The 21,385-nt window shown below is 35.7% G+C and overlaps 1 protein-coding gene and 1 pseudogene across 3 annotated transcripts in view; one reads left to right on the top strand and one right to left on the bottom strand.

Moving 5' to 3' along the window:
- LOC132098012 (sarcoplasmic/endoplasmic reticulum calcium ATPase 2-like) overlaps positions 1-13,002 on the top strand; it is a 31,273-nt gene extending 18,271 nt beyond the window's left edge. For 2 of the 3 annotated variants that reach the window (XM_059504088.1, XM_059504089.1), the window contains exons 9-20: positions 1,329-1,417; positions 1,546-1,648; positions 4,166-4,297; positions 4,837-4,956; positions 5,042-5,260; positions 6,593-6,928; positions 7,597-7,817; positions 7,892-8,094; positions 8,259-8,344; positions 9,642-9,775; positions 9,870-9,987; positions 10,906-13,002. In XM_059504088.1, coding sequence (XP_059360071.1) covers positions 1,329-1,417; positions 1,546-1,648; positions 4,166-4,297; positions 4,837-4,956; positions 5,042-5,260; positions 6,593-6,928; positions 7,597-7,817; positions 7,892-8,094; positions 8,259-8,344; positions 9,642-9,775; positions 9,870-9,987; positions 10,906-11,181 — 2,037 coding nt within the window. In that variant the 3' untranslated portion in view covers positions 11,182-13,002. The remainder of the gene's footprint in view (positions 1-1,328; positions 1,418-1,545; positions 1,649-4,165; positions 4,298-4,836; positions 4,957-5,041; positions 5,261-6,592; positions 6,929-7,596; positions 7,818-7,891; positions 8,095-8,258; positions 8,345-9,641; positions 9,776-9,869; positions 9,988-10,905) is intronic. The other variant, XM_059504090.1, reaches the window with a different exon arrangement.
- A 611-nt stretch (positions 13,003-13,613) lies between these two features.
- Positions 13,614-19,732, bottom strand: LOC132097231 (anaphase-promoting complex subunit 7-like; annotated as a pseudogene).
- Positions 19,733-21,385: the final 1,653 nt, after the last annotated feature.

Genomic DNA, 21,385 nt, shown 5'->3' with positions numbered 1-21,385 from the left:
TATCTTCATGGAACATGATATTTACTTAATATCCTAATGATTTTTGGCATAAAAGAAAAATCGATTATTTTGACCCATACAATGTATTTTTGGCTATTGCTACAAATATACCCATGCTACGTAAGGTTTTGTGTTACAGGGTCACATATAATCTATTGTGTAAATGTAATCATGTAATCCATAAAGTTACTGTAGTCTGATTACAATTATTTTAGAATGCAATTTAATCTAATTACAAGTACTTAATTTTCGGAATCTGATTACCTAAACCAGATTACATGTAATCAACTATTACCCAGTACTAACTAGTACCCAGTATTACTTTGTATTTTATTACAATAAATATAATAATACTGTTATATTGTTATAGTAAGGCTAAGGAAACCTGTAGGAAGCCCTTAAGCTTCTCATTTGTTGGCAACAGGTTTAAAAACGCTTAATTTTTCAAATTGTTGGCCCCTATAAACACCGGAGAACTTTGCTCTGAAATGTGCTGCACATATACTTATTTAATTAAATTGCAGCCTGATATGATTTAATAAAAGCAATATCACAATATCAATTTCAACTAAACATTGAACCCTTTATTAAAGCTAAGTGTGGATGGAAAAACTGCTTGTCACTGGAAACTTCGAATACATTGGTAAACACATGCTGATTGCACTCAGTCTTTGTCCTCCTGCATATTTCCCACAGTACTCAGTCAGGAGATCTGTTTATTCTGAGGGTTTTTTTTTGGTCAGTTAAAAATCCTCTGTCATTCTGTGGAAATGAAGTGTTTTGGTGCAGCTTCCTGAACTTCACTGATAAAGATCTCTGTCATCGGACTGGGCTGCTCGCTCTGCAGAAATGCAGGAATGAGTTCAGTGATGGATAGCTGTATTGTCCGAATTATGATTTTTTTCCCTCTCCATTGGATGTTAGAGTACTTTGAACTTTAAAAGTCTGCGACACAAAGGCAGAACAAGCAGTGTTTCATCTCTCCATCTCTGTGTGCTTTCAGTCCCCTCCCACTTGCTGTTCTGCCAGTTTCTGTATTTACTTAAACACAATAACACACAGGATAGAATTACAGCACCCTGAGTCATTGCACACATATAATCTTCTTAGGCTAATACATGCTTATGCTGCCATCTTCTGTAAGTTAACTTTCCAACAAATTCCTTCAAGACTGACAACATGCTGATGCATCTAGTTAATGACTGGTTTCTTAAAGGAACAGTTCACCCAAAATTGTTACTTACAGGTTTTGTAAATATACCAGTTTGTAAATGCATGGCAGCAAATAAATGCCAAACTATTTCTTTAACATTGTGTCTGTGTTTCAGATGTTCATCATAGACAAGGCTGAGGGAGATAACTGCTCACTGACTGAATTCACCATCTCTGGATCCACATATGCTCCTGAAGGAGATGTGTGAGTGTTCTGTCTCTGCTCTCATATTTACTTGTAGTACAGCAGTCACACTGATGTCTATGATTTCACATTTTTGTCAGCTTCTGTTTTAGTAGGTGGTTTATTGATCATTCTGTTTGTTTGCTCAGTTTTCTTGATAACAGAGTAGTGAAAAGCTCACAGTATGACGGGTTGGTGGAGCTGGCGACCATCTGTGCCTTGTGTAATGATTCCTCCCTGGATTTTAATGAGGTATGTTTACTAATTGTCCTTTCTTAATCTGGATGATTTAAGAAATAATGTCAATTACTTTAAATTTAGAAAATTGTAAATATTTAAGAAGCAAAGCAATACTGTGGAATATTGCAACAATTTAAAGAACTGTTTTCTATTGTAATACAACCCGAATTCCGGAAAAGTTGGGACGTTTTTTAAATTTTAATAAAATGAAAACTAAAGGAATTTCAAATCACATGAGCCAATATTTTATTCACAATAGAACATAGATAACGTAGCAAATGTTTAAACTGAGAAATTTTACACTTTTATCTACTTAATTAGCTCATTTAAAATTTAATGCCTGCTACAGGTCTCAAAAAAGTTGGCACGGGGGCAACAAATGGCTAAAAAAGCAAGCAGTTTTGAAAAGATTCAGCTGGGAGAACATCTAGTGATTAATTAAGTTAATTGATATCAGGTCTGTAACATGATTAGCTATAAAAGCTTTGTCTTAGAGAAGCAGAGTCTCTCAGAAGTAAAGATGGGCAGAGGCTCTCCAATCTGTGAAAGACTGCGTAAAAAAATTGTGGAAAACTTTAAAAACAATGTTCCTCAACGTCAAATTGCAAAGGCTTTGCAAATCTCATCATCTACAGTGCATAACATCATCAAAAGATTCAGAGAAACTGGAGAAATCTCTGTGCGTAAGGGACAAGGCCGGAGACCTTTATTGGATGCCCGTGGTCTTCGGGCTCTCAGATGACACTGCATCACTCATCGGCATGATTGTGTCAATGACATTACTAAATGGGCCCAGGAATACTTTCAGAAACCACTGTCGGTAAACACAATCCGCCGTGCCATCAGCAGATGCCAACTAAAGCTCTATCATGCAAAAAGGAAGCCATATGTGAACATGGTCCAGAAGCGCCGTCCTGTCCTGTGGGCCAAGGCTCATTTAAAATGGACTATTTCAAAGTGGAATAGTGTTTTATGGTCAGACGAGTCCAAATTTGACATTCTTGTTGGAAATCACGGACGCCGTGTCCTCCGGGCTAAAGAGGAGGGAGACCTTTCAGCATGTTATCAGCGTTCAGTTCAAAAGCCAGCATCTCTGATGGTATGGGGGTGCATAAGTGCATACGGTATGGGCAGCTTGCATGTTTTGGAAGGCTCTGTGAATGCTGAAAGGTATATAAAGGTTTTAGAGCAACATATGCTTCCCTCCAAACAACGTCTATTTCAGGGAAGGCCTTGTTTATTTCAGCAGGACAATGCAAAACCACATACTGCAGCTATAACAACAGCATGGCTTCGTCGTAGAAGAGTCCGGGTGCTAACCTGGCCTGCCTGCAGTCCAGATCTTTCACCTATAGAGAACATTTGGCGCATCATTAAACGAAAAATACGTCAAAGATGACCACGAACTCTTCAGCAGCTGGAAATCTATATAAGGCAAGAATGGGACCAAATTCCAACAGCAAAACTCCAGCAACTCATAGCCTCAATGCCCAGACGTCTTCAAACTGTTTTGAAAAGAAAAGGAGATGCTACACCATGGTAAACATGCCCCGTCCCAACTATTTTGAGACCTGTAGCAGAAATCAAAATTGAAATGAGCTCATTTTGTGCATAAAATTGTAAACTTTCTCAGTTTAAACATTTGCTATGTTATCTATGTTCTATTGTGAATAAAATATTGGCTCATGTGATTTGAAAGTCTTTTAGCTTTCATTTTATTAAAATTTAAAAAACGTCCCAACTTTTCCGGAATTCGGGTTGTATATTTAAAAATATAATTTATTCCTGTGATGCAAAGCTGAATTTTCAGCATCATTACTCCATTATTCAGTGTCACATGATCCTTCAGAAATCATTCTAATATGCTGATTTGCTGCTCAGAAACATTTCGAATTATTATCAATATTAATAACCGTTGTGCTGCTATATATATATATATATATATATATATATATATATATATATATATATATATATAAACATATAAATATTTAATATGTTTTAATGTAGTTTAATATGAAGATATTACTTAATCATTCATGGACTAATAATCTTAATTTGATTGCATCTCTAACTAGTGTTGTCAAAAGACCCAGTACTTCGGGTACCAAGTCGGTACAAAAAAAAAAATGAAAATGTCACGGTACCAGGTTTAAGTACCGGTTGTACCCGGGTCAACCCGGTTCTTGATGCATACAGTGCTATGATTTCCGTGAAGCAGAAAACGCGGACGGAATCTCAAAATCCTGTCATGAAACTGAAACTTACATTTTAATATGGACAGTCAAAGAATTGGTCAAAGTTAGCATAAATTAATCCAATCAAATCTCCATATGGACCAGTATCTTTAAATGTTAAGTGAATTTTTTCCCTGGTATCGGTACCAAATACTGACATTTTGGTACCGTGACAAGACTATCTCTAACCATGTTAGCTGGCAGTAGAACCGTCATGATGAAAAGCTTTAGCAGAAGTTCAGTTCCACACATGGAGCATGCACCTAAATGATAACTGCCAACTCTCTTTCAGTCTAAAGGCGTTTATGAGAAGGTTGGAGAGGCCACGGAGACAGCTCTGACCTGCCTGGTGGAGAAGATGAACGTTTTTGACACTAACGTCAGGAGCTTGTCAAAGATCGAGAGAGCCAACGCCTGCAACTCAGTAGATAATTATACAATTAACCTGTTAACTGTCACTCACATTTTTGAACATAGACTTAAAAGTGCATGATCCAAACCTAAATTTTTTATAACGCATGACTGAAAACATTTTGTAACATTATTTTGATGTATCATTTTCTTGGTTATGCAATGTTTGAATTTAAAATGGGTTTCGAAGGATGAATTTAGAGATTTTATGTTTTGAACTGATATATAATTTCTGATGATTTCTAAAATGTGATAGAGAAAAAGGCAACAAAGAAGACTTTTCTCTACTTCTACTTTTCTCTACTTCTACTTTTCTTCTCTACTTTTCCTATATAATTTTCAACAAAAAATATTGGTAAAATATCTATTTAGGAGTCTTAGACCTTTCTAACGATATATAGTTTGTCATGTTTAGATTAGGATTTAAATGTAATATAGTGAAGTAAATGTAGGCGGCCCACCGAGGGGCCGGGTGACAGTTAACAGGTTTTAATAAAGAATTATGCAAGCACTCGTTTAAACATGATTTAATAACTCAATATGTATGTGTAGGTGATCAAGCAGCTGATGAAGAAGGAGTTCACCCTGGAGTTTTCCAGAGACAGGAAGTCCATGTCTGTGTACTGTTCCCCCAACAAGGCCAGATCTTCTTCTGCTAAGATGTTTGTCAAGGTGCTAACCGGATACTGGTTTGTTTTTTACTGAGTTGTTATATTGGCAAATGTTTCAGATTGATAATTTGGACTGTCTTCTACAGGGAGCGCCAGAGGGAGTGATTGAGAGGTGCACATATGTGCGAGTGGGTGGATCCAGGGTTCCCCTGACTCAAGGCATCAAGGATAAGATCATGTGTGTGATCAAAGAGTACGGCACTGGCCGTGATACCCTGCGCTGCCTGGCACTGGCCACCCGTGATAGACCGCTGAAGAAAGAGGAGATGATCCTGTCAGACACGGCCAGCTTCGCACAGTATGAGGTGACGGAGTTACTGAACTTATACCATACTGTGCTATGCCAGTCATCTGTCATGCTCACAGCTATAGAACAAAGTGTTTATCCAAATAGTTAGATAGCTTTCTAGTTTCTAATAAAGTGTCTTTGTGTCCCACTAACTTGTTTGCTGTTTCGTAACTATTTATTCATATAGCTAGTTAGCTATCTAATAAATATTTTTTCCATTTTAAACTTAGATGGAAGATACTTTTCTAAAAAGTTAGATACTTTTTAGATGGCTAACACCTAGCTCTCTAATAAGGGTGTATTTGCACTTTGGTAGCTACCTATCTAGCTACTTACCAAATACATAAATTTTTAATCTAATTTATTAGCTATTTATAATAAAGTTTCTACCTAGGTAGCTATCTAATATTTAACAATCTAAAAGGTTTATTTCCATCTTGGTGGATTACTGTCCATTAAACTGTTCATTTAGCTGTTTAACATCTAGCTGTCTAGTAATGTATCTAGCTATCTCCAAAAACATATACAAATAGTTTTGTCTCACTAGCTGCCCATCTAAAAGACTATCAAACTAGATAATTGTCTAATGAAGTGTTTATTCATCTAGCTAGTTGGCAGTCTAATAACTAGCTAGCTTGTAAGCTATCTAATAACACATCAAGATATCTAATATATTTGTCCCACTTGCTTTTTGCTGTCTTGTAACCGATTTATTCATCTAGCTAGTTAGCGCTCTAATAAAGTATTTTTTATTTTTTATTTTTATGTAGCTTGCCATCTAATAAACTATTAGATTATTAAAGTTGTAGCTAGATTGATGGTTTTAATCCATTTAGTTAGCTAATTATTTATTAAACAATTCACCCTTACAAAAATGAACCATGGTTTTACTACAAATAAAACCATATTGATTGACCAATTTTCAGACTGATGGTAACCACAAACTAACCGTAGTTTAACCATGGTATTTGTAGTAAAACTGTGGTTATACAAATGGTAATCAGTACGCCAAATAAGTACATCTGTCTAATAAAATAGTTTTTTATCCTGCTAACGTTAGTTAGCGGTCTGATAAAGTATTTAATTAGGTAATTTCATCCAGCATCTAATATCATTTTTGTGTCTGACTAGCTTTCTAACTAGTTAGCTATCTAGTGAAGTATTTAACTATCTAGCTATCTAGAAATGTATTTATCCACTTTATCTAATAAACCATCTTTGTGTCTAGCTAGCTGTCTCCATCTAGCCAGTTAGCATCTAGCTAACGGTTTTCCATTGTGGAATTGAACGCACTAAAGTTTTTATTTTATATTTTTCCTTTAACTTCCCTCTCCTCCCCATCTGTCAGTCGGATCTGACCTTTGTGGGTTGCGTGGGCATGCTGGATCCTCCTCGTACGGAAGTAGCAGCTTCCATCAAGCTCTGCCGCCACGCCGGCATCCGGGTCATCATGATCACCGGCGACAACAAAGGCACGGCTGTAGCCATCTGCAGACGCATCGGCATCTTCTCAGAGGACGATGACGTCAACCAAATGGCCTTCACTGGCCGTGAATTCGACGAACTTTCACCTCACGACCAGCGCAAAGCCGTCATGGCTGCCCGCTGCTTTGCACGTGTCGAGCCTTCACACAAGTCCAAGATTGTGGAGTTCCTGCAGGGCTTTGATGAGATCACTGCCATGGTATGCAGCCATATGGTGTTAAAGGGATAGTTGCCCCAAAAATAAAAATAGTCAGTAAAGTCTCCATGTCTTTTCAAACCCGGAACACCTTGGTTCATCTTCTATTTTTGATGAAATCCAAGAGTTTTCTGACCCTGCATAGACAGCAACAAAACTAGAACGTTCAAGGCCCAGAAAGGTAGTAAAGACATCGTTAAAATAGCCCATGTGACATCAGTGGTTCAACCTTCATTTTTATGAAGCTATGAGAAAGAATAAAAAATAATGACTTTATTCAACAATGTGTCTAAGACTGACATGGAAGAGAAGAAATTGTTTAATGAAGTCGTTATTTTTGTTTTCTTGCCCACAAAAATTCCTGTAGCTTCATTAACTTAACTGTTGAACCACTGATTTCACATGGACCTTTTTACAGATGTCCTTACTACCTTTCTGGGCCTGGAACGTGGCAGTTCTGTTGCTGTCTATGCAGGGTCAGAAAACTCTTGGATTTTATCGAAAATATCATAATTTGTGTTCTGAAGATGAACCAAGGTCTTATGGGTTTGGATCTATATGTGAGTGAGTAATTAATGACAGAATTTTCATTTTTGGATGAACTATCCCTAATGGACGCAGCACAACTGTGTTTGATTGTCCTGATTGGCTGAGCGGTTGTGTCTCTGTAGACAGGAGATGGCGTGAATGATGCCCCTGCCCTGAAGAAGGCAGAGATTGGCATCGCCATGGGCTCTGGCACTGCCGTGGCCAAGACAGCCTCAGAAATGGTCCTCGCTGATGACAACTTTTCCACCATTGTGGCCGCCGTTGAGGAAGGCAGAGCCATCTACAACAACATGAAGCAGTTCATCCGGTACCTCATCTCCTCCAACGTGGGCGAGGTCGTCTGGTCAGTGCGGTTGTGGTTTTCAGTTCCGTTTCATTTGGTTTTGTCTGTTAATGATATATTGATCTCCTCTGCAGTATCTTCCTCACCGCTGCGTTGGGTTTCCCTGAGGCCCTGATCCCCGTCCAGCTGCTGTGGGTGAACCTGGTGACTGATGGTCTTCCTGCCACCGCTCTGGGCTTCAACCCTCCTGACCTGGACATCATGAACAAGCCCCCTCGCAATGCCAAAGAGCCCCTCATCTCTGGATGGCTCTTTTTCAGATACTTGGCCATCGGCTGTGAGTCACGAACATGATTAATGTAGCCTAGTGGCTGTGATTTATAAAAAAAAAAAAAAAAAAAAGTTGCTTATGTACATTTCTCTGGCTTGTCATCTATTAATGTATCCAGTCTTGCTGGTCTGATAAGTGTTGTGTTCTCACATGTGTGTTGTGTTTCTCAGGTTATGTGGGTGCTGCGACTGTAGGAGCTGCAGCCTGGTGGTTTATTTCTGCTGATGACGGTCCAATGATCACATTTTACCAGCTGGTATACATCTCTGTTTTTAAATAAATGTCATGTGTGTGACTAAATCTATAGACCTAGGTCAGATGCAATAGCATATAAATGCTCAATTCTTCTCATCAAAACTAGACTTATGTTTAGTTGTCATTTAAACAATTTAACAACTGACCTATCTTTGAAAGATTGCAGCTTCTGCTTTTCTGGAATAGAAAAAAAAGAGTTCTAAAAGAACAACTTTTATTTATAATAGATTTCTTTGATTGTAACAATGTAAAAGTCTTAACTGTCCTTTGATGTATATATATCCAAAGAGACATTTAAGACTTTTACGCGTGTGTATTTATTTATTTTTAGATTTATTGCATTTTTTAATTTTGTATGTATGCCTAAATTTTAGTGCTGTCAAAATTAGCGTTAATGCAGGCGATGCATTTTTTTCAGTTTATTAAATAAATAATAAATGATAGACAATAAATAGAATAGACTAAATAGACTAGTTTAACACACAAATTTTTTTTATTGTTTATTGTATGTTTTTGTTTTCTTGTCGCTTTCTCGCAATCCATTAAAACCATTTCTTGTCGTTTTCTTGCAAAACATAAAAAGAGGTGCGAGTCAAATGAGTGTGGAAAGGGTACAGTGCACACAAAGGCACCGGCCCACACTGTACCCTGTTTCTTTTCATATCAAAGCACGAATGAAACTACATGCTTGCAATGACGTGGTCGCGTTAAGTCATTAAGTTACCAAAAAGGCAATTAAAGGTGCCTTAAAACTGTGCATGCATTTATTATATATGAGTTACATTAAGAACATGTCTCTGAAATGGTTTTCAGAACTGTTCTGGAGCATCCTAGCACTGTCTTCCTCATCTAACACACCCGATTAGACTCGGCAGTTCATTAGTAGAGACTTTAAGACTTGAAGTGGGTCAGAAAAGGCAACCTTTTGTGATACTTGTTGTTAATCAAAGAAAAAGAAAAAAAGAGGAAATAAATAACTTTTATAGCTTTAAGGATTCATCTATATTTAATTTAGAATTTATTGTTTGATGACTTAAATTTCAATTTCTGTATTTCTGATGAAGGGCACAGGTAAATATGGCATTCATTATAATGGGTTTATGTGAAGATTGTTTTAAGTTCACTTAAATTAGAAGTTTTTTTTTAAGTCTAATAATTGTTAAAATTGATAGCTCTCAGTACTGTAATGTTGAATGGCTATAGGTAATGGTTAAATATTGGGGGGGGGGGGGGGGGGGTTATTGTTATCAGTGATACATGTAAATATACTAAGCATGTATTCTCTCTTGTCCTCTCAGAGTCATTTCCTGCAGTGTTCTCCTGATAATCCTGACTTCCAGGATCTGGAGTGCCATGTGTTCGAGTCACCGTACCCCATGACCATGGCCCTGTCTGTGCTGGTCACCATCGAGATGTGTAACGCCCTCAACAGGTCAACCAGCATCCACCTCACATCCAGACTCACGCATGGCACTGATTAAAAACTGAACCCAAGTAAACCTGTTTTGATTTTTTTCATCCTGCAGTCTGTCAGAGAACCAGTCTCTGCTGCGCATGCCTCCCTGGGAGAACGTCTGGCTGCTGGGAGCCATCTGCCTCTCCATGTCTCTGCATTTCCTCATCCTCTATGTAGACCCACTGCCGGTACAGCACCCTAAACACTACAGATCATTAAGTGCTCAATGTAGATGAGGATCTCAAAAATTAATTTTGGGGCCCAGAAAAGAATTCTAGCTGTAATGGAACATTTATTTCTCCACTACTGCTCCACACAAACTCTGCACTCCAGGTTCACTTTCCACATGAATCCAAACATCTACGAGTTCTAATACAATTCTAAATGGTTCAATTACCAGTTTTCTGGACAGAGTTGACAAACTTTCTATTGATTTGAAAACTATTGTCAGGTACACATTACTTATTTTAATGTGTGTGTGTGTGTGTGTGTGTGTGTATACTGTATAACAATGATACAATTATAAAAATAAATATTAAATAAGTGACAGACATTAATTTCTGATACTACTACTTTAACTACTTTGAGTATTTTTGAGTATTATATATTTTTAATTATAGTTTTGTTTTTTGTTTTTCTAAGTGGAAAAAGTATTGTAGGCATACATTTTTATATATATATATATATGTAAAATACCTAAAATACTTTTTAACTTTGAGGATTTTTTTTATTTTTATTATAGTTCTTTCAATAATATTATTAAAAATAATTATAATACTCATAGTAGTACTATCATAGAAAGTAATGTGATTTTAAAATGAGTTATTAATCATGTCTGTTACTCATTTAATATATATTTTTATAAATGAATAAAAAACGATTTCTTAATGTAAATATTTAGGATTTTCACTTAAAAATATCTATATAATAATAATAATAATAAGTTTTTATTACTTATTATTATTATTTTTATAAATATTTTAAAAAAAAATCAATACATCTATATGAATACAGTATTTTCTAGCCAGAGAAATCAATTTAAAATCTTTTTTGGATTTAATTTTTTTTTATTTTTCTTCTTTGCATCGCCCTCTGTTGTTCCTCAGGTCATCTTCCAGATCACCGCTCTGAATGTGACCCAGTGGCTGGTGGTGCTGAAGATCTCATTGCCTGTCATCCTCCTGGACGAGCTGCTCAAATTCATCGCAAGGAACTACCTGGAGCCCGGTAAAGACCTGGACCAGGAGCCCGACAGGAGAGGCTGGTCCCTCTCTGCATGCTCTGAGGGTGTCTCCTGGCCCTTCGTAGCTCTGACACTCCCTCTAGTGGTGTGGCTGTACAGCACAGACACTAACAACACCCAGCAGCTCTGGTCCTCCTGACTGATCCCAGAGCTGGCGGCAAGCTAACACAACATTAACAAGGAACAACAGTCACTCATTCACATTTGCACATGCATTTAATTTTTTGAATGTGTGTATATATAATGTTTATCTTCATATATGGTATATTGTTGTCAGAAAATAGTATGTTCCTTGTTTTTAATCATTCCATTTAAAGTACTTTTTTTATTATTATTAAAGTTGTATATTTTCTCAGGTCCCCTTATGGCCTTTTTTAGAAGCTTAATGTAGGAGATGCAATATTTATCTGATTGCTTTTGGATATTTTTGGCTCAAAGCTCTGAGATGTCTTTATAGCCTTTTGAATCCACTGGGCCAAAAAGAGCGAACGTGCTTTTGGGTCATATTTAGATGTTTTCCACTCTAACTTCAGTCGTTTCTGTTTCCTTCCTCCCTTGAAGCAAAATGATTTCCTCTCTGCGTTAAGTAGATTGCAGCTACCTCAGTTCCGTCGGTTGCTTTCTTAGTATCTGTTTCCTGACTTAAATTTTCTTTTTGCTCCATAGATGACTAGCCAAATGCACTAGTTCCCTCTTACAAAAACCTTAGTGGTTCACAGTTTTATTTTATTAATGCTTAGGTAAAAAACATGAAACTGACAGTGTGTTTAGGATTTGCTTTGTACAAATTCTCTGAAGATGTTTACTTTTTCATGTCATAGATGTATTTATAGGGGCAGCGTAGTGATTCTAATATTATAGATGAATTATTTTTTACTGTAATGTGTATATGTACATACTAGGTTCTGAGTAAATAAACTGAGCACAAATGATCCCTTTTTTTGTATTATAAGATCTTTTGGGATTAAAACTCTGAGATTAATACACATGACTGCTTTGAATCTATAAATGGCACAATTTATTCTTTTGGGGGTCTTTTTTTTTTAAGTGTCTTATTTCAGGTGACCAACAGATATGCATGATTCAATTTGCTGTATTGAAACTAATTTTGTCCTGTGCATCAGCGACTGAGTACCACTCACATAATACAGCATCACAACCTCGTGTTTGTTTGACTGATGTAATGCACACAATTATGTGCATTTGCTTTTACAGGAACTATATTTAACTCTCTAAAGATGCTTTTAATCATGTCTAACCACAGTTGCATGACATCACATCTATGTATGTATACAGTATCTTTTCTGTTTCCTTGTTTGTTTGATCAAACGTGTCCTTATTTTTTCTTTCTCTCTCCAGCTCTGGATGATTAAGCTGATCCGCTCTCTGTATTCCTTGCAGAAGCTGTGAGGTTTTTGTGACTTAAGTGCATGTTGTTTTCAGCAGCTCCACATCTTTCTAGGCCTGCATGTCAACTGTGCTAAAACCGAAGCATTTGCGTCATTAGTTTAGAAGTAGAAAAAAAAAAAAAAGATTTAAACCTGATAGCTCAGGTCAAACCCAGTGAAATTTGAAAATAATCTTAAAATGTAACATTGCAGCAGTTTTCATGGTGCATGTCCCCTTAAGTTAGAAACTTTTGTATAGCACTGCAATAGTAAAAAAAAAAAAAAAAAAAATGTCATTAGTGGAAAAAAAAGGCAACTCAGATCTTCTCAGATCTTTTTTGAGATATGTAAATGAACCAAAACTGATTGTTCTTGTTGCTTTGCACAGGGATGTGCAATATGTTTTAAAGCAGAGGCTCATTTCAGGTGTTCGGTGTGTACTGTACTGTATGTGTGACATTGAGAGACAGGCGGTCTTCTAAAGCAGTTCCCATGACAATGGAGGGCAGTGCTACTGAATCAGTGTTGTAATTATCACAATGACTTGTGGTTAATAAAATGATATTACATGGTTGCACAGCTCTTTCTTTACTGTCAACACTATTTTGTATTAGTAAAAGCGATACTGATTTTAGTAAATGTGAATACACCATTTTATCATGCCATGATTTTAATTCCAAAACATTTAAAAATAGTCTTATGTACAACAATATAGAAACATTAAAAGACACACCGAAAAAAAAATTACTGCATCATTTACATGCTCTGTTAAACTTAACAAAACTTATTCAAGAACATGTCTGGGTTATATTTACACCAAAAAAAAAAAAAAAGCATAAAATGTATCACTTTTGCACAATAATACAAAAATATTATTTATGTATATATTATGTATTTAAATTATTTTTTTATTAAAAAAAAAAAAAAGTAGCACTGCATAATCTTAATGGAAATCACTGCTTTGAATAAGTATTAAACAAATATAAAAATATTGCAGTGAAGAACATGGCTGAAATGTGCTGTTAAAAATTCCTAACAGCAACACAACACTTTCTTTTCGATTTTGGTGTGAAATATGACTTTGACATGTTTATTACACACAAGATCAGATATTGTGGGATTTTGTGGGATTGTGGTTCATTAAAAGATGCCTCATTACCAAGCATCATTTTACTGGAAATAAATGTCATTTTTGACACCTTTATGAAAAAAAATAAGTAGCACAGTTGTCTAGTCCTGTACTTGGCCCAAAACAGAAAATAACTTGACACCCATGATGTTTAACTATTGTTGGAGAACACATGAAGAGTGAATGATCTGTGTAATCAGTGCTGAAGCTGAAGTGTTGAGGGTCACTGCATGCCGAACCACTGTTCCTGATCGGCCCACTGCGCCCGCCTCACTGTCGCTGCCCTCCAGATCTCCCTTCTCCCCGCTGCCCTCCATATCGTCTCCGTCCAGCTCCACCGTGGCGTCCGTGGGACTCTCCTCCTTCTCCATCTTCTGCATGCCCTCCAGAGACTTCTGGTCATTCGGATCGAGGCTACAGAAGAGGAACAGAACAGTCAAGTCTGCTCGACTCTAATGTTTAAGATTTTACCGTACAGTGTGGATGACGATACCTTAGCGCTATACTGTACTGGTCCATGACCTCCTGATAGTCATTAACAGCTACGAGAAAATCCCCCAGCATCCTGTGCAGCACGCAGTCGCTCTGATTGGCTAATGTGTTCCGTAGAAGAGCTATTTCTTCATCATACTTCTGTTCTCGATCTGTAATTAAAATGATTTAGGCATTACATAGATTACACCAAAATATATGCTTTTGAAGCTTAAGTCAAGAAAATAATTTGTTTCATTTCATAACTACTTTTCATAACAGTTAATGAACAATAACAAAAATAATAAACGATATAATGAAAAATAAATAAGTAAAAATAAATTACTACTAATAATAAATAAATTGTATCAATAATATATCAATTGTATAATAATATATATCTTTTTTAGTTAATTTATAACAATAATGATTAATGGAAAAACAAATACAAATTTGCTATTACTACCACTAGTAGTTCATAAATAGGAAAAATAATTATAATAATTATATAATTTAAAAATAAAATAATTAATAATAATACAATATAGGAATAAATAATAATAACTAGAAAAGTATAAAAAAAGAATATAATTAATAATTGGGGAATAATATAAATAATACAAAAAAATATACAAATTTAATAATAATAAATTATAATTATAATAAATATTAATTAAAATAATTAAAATGTAATTAATGATATGATATATGATAACCAATTGATAAAGAAAATATAATAATAGTTTAATAAAAAAATAATGATAATGATAATTTTATAATAAATTAAATTTCAAACAATCTATAATAAAATCATTATTAATAAATATTACTATTTATAATACATTTATTATAATAAATTACTAAATCATAATAAATTAACAACAACAATAATAATAATAATATAGAAAAATATTATAAAATGTATCATTATAAAATAATATATTATGGGCACAGTTTACGATTAACATAGAAAGGCGTGTGTTAATTGTTGACATACTGAGGAGCTCTGCTTTGTTCACGACAGCTTTGATAAAGTCGGGCCTCTGAGCGAGGGCTTTGTCCAGCAGAGTCTTGGCCTTCTACTGGGTCATGGGATCTTCCAGACACGCGGTGGCCAGGATGGTGAGAGTTTGGGCGTTCGCTCCCAGGGTCTTGTAAATATTGTTGGCCATTCCCATAGCCTCCCGGACACCATTAGAGGCAAGATAGCAGTCAATCAGACCTGAAAACAAGGGACGAATCACTCTGAGATGACAGAAAACTATTATGGGCTTTGTCTAACCTTTAGAAAACAGGACAGACTGAATACAAGAACTCAAGAGAGTAACTAACAGCTGTTCAGCAAATTAACAGGCTAAATATCTATAATCTTTTATTGCACAAAAAATATAACATTTCCTAAAAACCTACAAAACATGCGAAATAGCGGGAAATTATTATTTCTATTATCATGAAAGTCTTTCTTACCTTCATAGCAGTCCAGACGACAGGGCGCCAGTCTCATGGCTTCTCTGAAGTGTATGATGGCCTCCTGCACTCGGCCCATGCACACGCCTGCACACTGTTACTGTTTAGCTGGATGGCTTTAGCTCCCAGATACAGGGCACGAGAGTAACGCTTACTGTAGAAACTGTGACATCTGTGGACAACACAAGAGCTTTCAGTCGATTTTGATTCTGAAAATGTTTCAGACACATTAACAGAAGGTCAAACTCACCCAGATATGACCCAGGGCTCAGCGTGCTGGTCAGATATGTTGAACAGCCGTCCTCCGAGAACCTCCACATCTTCCAGATGACCCTCCTTGGCCATCAGATAGCCGTATACATCCATACCTGCAAAACAGCATGATCATTTCATTCAAAGCAACACAAATCACAAAGCAATGTATCTAGATGGCTGAGGGATTGGTTGATGCCATGCACCTTTGATCAGGTAGGGGTCAAGCATCTGTGCCTGCTCAAACTTCAGGATGGAGTTCTGTGTGTCTCCAGCCCTGAAGTACACATCCGCCAGAGTGACTAAAAGATCAACGTTATCCCTCAAGAGTGACTTCTTCTCCAAAGAGCTGAGACGACATAAACAAGGACTATAGACATCAGTGATTTTATCAATACAATACAATACAATACAATAGTTAATGTAAATAAAGCTAAGATAAAATAATAATAATATATTAAAATTTTTACTTAAAAAATAAAAACTGATATGAAAATTAAATGTTGCCTGGGCAAGTAACTGAAATATAAGAAGTTTAAATTTGAGTACTAAAATGACTAAAACGGAAAAAAAATAAAATAAAAACAATAATAGAAAATAAAAAAAAATCAGAAATGTATAAAATTACTATAAACTAAAATTTCCAAGAAAACAACAACAACAACAAAAAACAAAACAAAACAAAAAAATATATATATATATTAATATTAAATAATGTAAATAATACAAGAACACTGAATCTAATCTATTCTTATTAATCGAAATTTCTAATCATTTGGTACTATTAAATATATTAAAAATATATATATATATATACTGAGAATACACTTAGGTACTGAAAAGACTGAAAATGAAATGAAATAAGCTAGACAGAGACAGAAATAGAAATATGAAGAATAATAATAATAAAATGACAGAAGTAATACAATTTACAAAAACCTAAAATTAGAAAGAAAAAAATATATAAATAAAAGCTCATTAAAAATACTAATAAATATTACAAATGCACATAAATGATGACAGTGGTGGCTAATAATGACATTACAGAAAAACTGTTTATTACAAAATAAAAACAAATATTTAAAACCTGTATTAATATAAAGATGTCTAAAAAAATGGTTAAAAACATATTTTTCTTGATAGTGTCATCCTAGTGTCCTATCCTCACCAGATAGTGTTGATGGCTCTCTGATTGTCTCCTCCATGTATGAAAGCATGTGCTTTAATCCAGACAGACAGCCAATCAAGATTGGTGATGCTCTGAATCACGTCCATCGTCATGGAAGCGACCTCTGCCCCCTTCACCGACAGAGACAGAAGCCCTGCAGTGAACCAGACAGGACTGAGCTTTAATGTTGGGTTCACAAGATGCAGCATCACAGGAACACGGCTGTATTCTTACTGACCAATAATAGCATCCAGAGCAAGAGGACACTGTATCAACACTTCCTTATAGCTGGTTACAGCTGACCGCTCCTGACCAGACTTCCTGTATAGATTCTCCAGCATCATGCTGATCTGGAATTCAAGACGATTAAACAAAGTGCTCTTTTACATCAGTTTTAGATGTTAAGGATGCATTAAATTGCCATTATGGTGACATTTTATGTTACCAAAGATTTTTATTTTAAATAGTGTTCTTTGCATATTTTCTCCGGGAAGAATCAAGAAAACATGTACCATGATGTTTACAAAAAATATAACGCAGCACAACTGTTTTCAACATTGATAATAATTTGAAATGTTTATTGAGCAGTAAATCATCAAATTAGAATGATTTCTGAACATCATGTGACACTGAAGACCGGAGTAATGATGCTGAAATTGCACTACATTATACATGAATTACATTTTAAAGGTCACGTTTTAAGTGTTTTTTTTTAAGCTTTGATTGTGTTTACAGTGTGCAATATAACGTGTTCATGTTTCGCGTGTAAAAAAAAAACAGCATTTTTCACACAATTCACCTATCTGTATACCGCTGTTTTCACTGTCATAAAAACGGGCTGATGCCTTCCTTGTTCTATAAAGTCCCTCCTTCAGAAATACGTAACGAGTTCTGATTGGGCCAGCGGTTCCTGTGTTGTGATTCGACAGCAGCTTAGAGCAGGCTGCCCTCCTGGAAACGCGATTGGGCTAGTTTTGGAGTAGTTTTGAGAAGCAAGTGGGCAGGAGCATGTGCTGGAGATGTACTTATAATCACAGGAGCGTTTTTACTGAAGAGATGCGCATGAAAATCGCATTCGATTTTTTTGCACAGCCCTAACATCTAGTTAAAGCTAAACAGCATTGCCCTGTGTGTAATAAGTTACAGAAACTGTTAAACGCACCAACTTAAATAATAAAATACACTTACCGGTTGTGGTCCATAAACAACGCCTTCTCCAGACAAAGAGGGAACTGCTCCATCTTTCAAGAATAATCTTTGTGCGAATCCGGCATTAAACTGATTGAGATTGAGGAAGCTGTCCTCAGCAAAATGTGCTGCACATATTTTTACATGTGGATTATAATTTTCAGGAACCGAGTTAAACATAAATTGTAACCATTAATCTCCAAGTACAGAGTCCCTGGGAAGCCCAAACAAAGGTGATTGGACTCTGAGATGAAAATAACAGCGTTTCGACGACATGGCGACAAACACAAATGCAACTCTTCCTTCTTCTCCGTCGGAGCGCAACAAGACCACGCCCCCTGTTTGTGTATTCCTGTGGGAGGAGGTTAGTCAAAAAACTGTTTTAGTGACATCATTACTGCAATAACTAGAGGGATGTAGTCCAAAGGGTCGTTTGATGTAGGCGAATTCTGTTAAATAAAATAACTCGCTTGGCATTGAACTTTGAGCTTTAGAATTTTACAGATATTATTTATACTCTAACAACAACATTACACACTAACTGAAGTTTGAAACATGGGATCACAAAGAACAGGACCTTTAAATTAAATTAAATAGTTATTCTATATTGTAATATTACTTCATAAGACTACAGAGCCTTGAAAAGCATGAGACATCTTCAAAAAAAATAAAATAGAAATATTACGACCAAAATTCTGTATTGTAATATAGTATACTTTTTAATGACTGGTGGCTCATACAAAGTCATCACAATTAAAAAAATATATATTTAGCATGCCTTACCTAAGAAAACAAACTGGAGTAACTAAACCAAGGCAAAAACTATTCAAGCAGTGTTAATGTAGCTAACAGTGGTATTTCAGTGGCTGTGTAGCCCTCACTGTGGCTCACCTGAGCCTGAAGCGCAGATGTTGTGCTGCCTGTGCTGGATGGACGCACTTTAGATGTTTTGCTGATCACTTTCTTCTGCTGTAAAGCCATGTTGTACTTACAGGCTGCGTTCCTGTACTCTTTATCATGGAAAATAGCATCAGCATGATACACCAGCAGCTGGTACTTCTGAGACGGTGAGAAAAGCTCCCTGAAAAAAGAACAGTGGTCAGTGTTGCCAACTGCTTCCGATTGAAAGTAGTTAAAACTGATAGCTAAATGTCACTAGATGACATCACAATGGCAAATTCACTGATCTATATAAAAATGAATGTAGATCAATGGGCAAGATGAGAACTTAGATGAGGTTTGTCCAAGAAGTTGCTATATTTGTCCCTAAACTTTTGAAAAAAATTCTCAAAATAGGCTGGGAAGTCGCTACATTGGCAACACTGGTTCCTTTATGAAAGCTTACAGAACAACACATTTCTGTATATCTTCATGATTTGTTGTGTGCCTATAATAAATAAACCGTTGAATGTGAATATCATCACTGCACTGACACACGCTTGAGTTCCCATGTCTGTTTAGCTTGTATGGTGGAGCACTGGAGACACTCACGGGTTGTTGGTGCTCATGGTCAGGAGTAAACTACTGATGATCCGGACATTAGAGTGCAGTCCGGCCGCAGCCATATCCCGCACATGATCGATCACATTAATCTTCAGTCGATTAGCTTTCGACTTCAAAAGACACTTCTAGTAAATAAACGCGCTGCGACACAGTGGAAGATGCAGCAGTGCTTACAGAGAACAGTTTTTTAAACGGCAGGAAATGGTGCGAATTCAAAATAAAAGTCGGTTTGGGGACAGTCATCAAACGAAAAGCCTCCGCCCTTGACAAGTGATGTTTATAAAGATCCCACCCTGTTGATTTTGTTTTAAACATTATTATTATTTTTATTTCTTATGATCCTCCGTATGTTATGCTAAGTATTAGACATTAGTATTGTTGAAGTCTTCTTTAAACGTAGACTGTAAAAAATAGTTTTAGTTGTACAATAGTTTTAACGGTGAAAAGATAATGTATATAGATTAGTGGTCGACCGATAATAGTTTATTGACAGCCGATGCCGATATCTTGGAAAGCAGGGGGGCCGATAGCCGATATAATAATAATAATTATTATTATTTTTAATTCATATTTGTGAAATTTTAAACTATTTTAATATTTTAATAATTATAATATTTTGAGAAATTGTAAAAAAAAAAAAAATGTGTAAAATAAACATACTTAAACTTTAGATGACAAAATATATATTTTTAAATAAATAAATATGAGCATTGAGAATATGAGCATTATGAGCATTGAGAATAGCTGGATGGCTGAAACATCTGCTCTTGCTCTAATAAAATGATTGATTCTTTTTGTTAAAGACTTTGTCTAGTTTTTCAGAGTGCGAACCATCAACAGTCTCTTCTAAATAAATAAATATTGAATAAAAAATATCATTAAAAAAGAAGTAAACACTGTAACCAACAGGGCACTCAGTATTCTGGAAAGTTTGTGAGCATTGGGAATCATATATATTTTTAAAGCCACGGTAACACTCATTTTACAAACTGCACACATAGAAAATGACATGACAGTGGGCAAATGCATAAAGCGCAGCATAATTTGAAATAACAAGATTAAAATTATTAAAGCGTTCAATTCACATGGACCGACTGTCACACAGAGAACACGTGATCATACTGGATAAAAATGCACACTCACAAGATCTCACAGCTGGATTCGACTAAGTTTGCAAGGTTTGTGAAATTAAATGTTCATTAGTCATTCAAAGATTTGTTTAAATGATATACATGTGTATTTGCTTAATATTGACGTCAAATGAGAAAGTATTATAATGTTTGCCTTTCTATTACTAATAATATAAAACAGTCTCTTTGCATACATTAATTCCTTTCTGTGTGTGTTCTGCCGCTCTCAGTGCTGTCAAAATAAAAGTCCCGCCTCGAACACACCGGCCAAGCAGAAAAACTTATCAGCTGATGCCGATATTTGAAAAATGCCAAATATCGGCAGATATATCAACTTTAGCGATATATCTGCCGACAACTAGATAACATTCTGAGCTTGTTTTTGAATTACAGCTTTCGGAACTATAGTAAAATCACTGAAATAAGAGAGATAATGTAGACTTTCGCTTTGGACATTTACTCTCCTACCTCATCATGTTTTAAATTCTATGTGTCCCCTAACCAAAATGAAAGGATCCCACACACACACAAAACAAAGACATTGATGATATGTATATTATTTTACCAGCTTTCACAGGGTTATGTTTACAGAGGTACATGTCAGTTGTATCTTATATGCAACTGAATCATCATCATGTTCAAACAGT

The sequence above is a fragment of the Carassius carassius genome, chromosome 21 (assembly GCF_963082965.1).
Source record: "Carassius carassius chromosome 21, fCarCar2.1, whole genome shotgun sequence".
Classification (NCBI taxonomy): Eukaryota; Metazoa; Chordata; class Actinopteri; order Cypriniformes; family Cyprinidae; genus Carassius; species Carassius carassius.
This window is presented reverse-complemented; position numbering and strand designations above follow the sequence as displayed.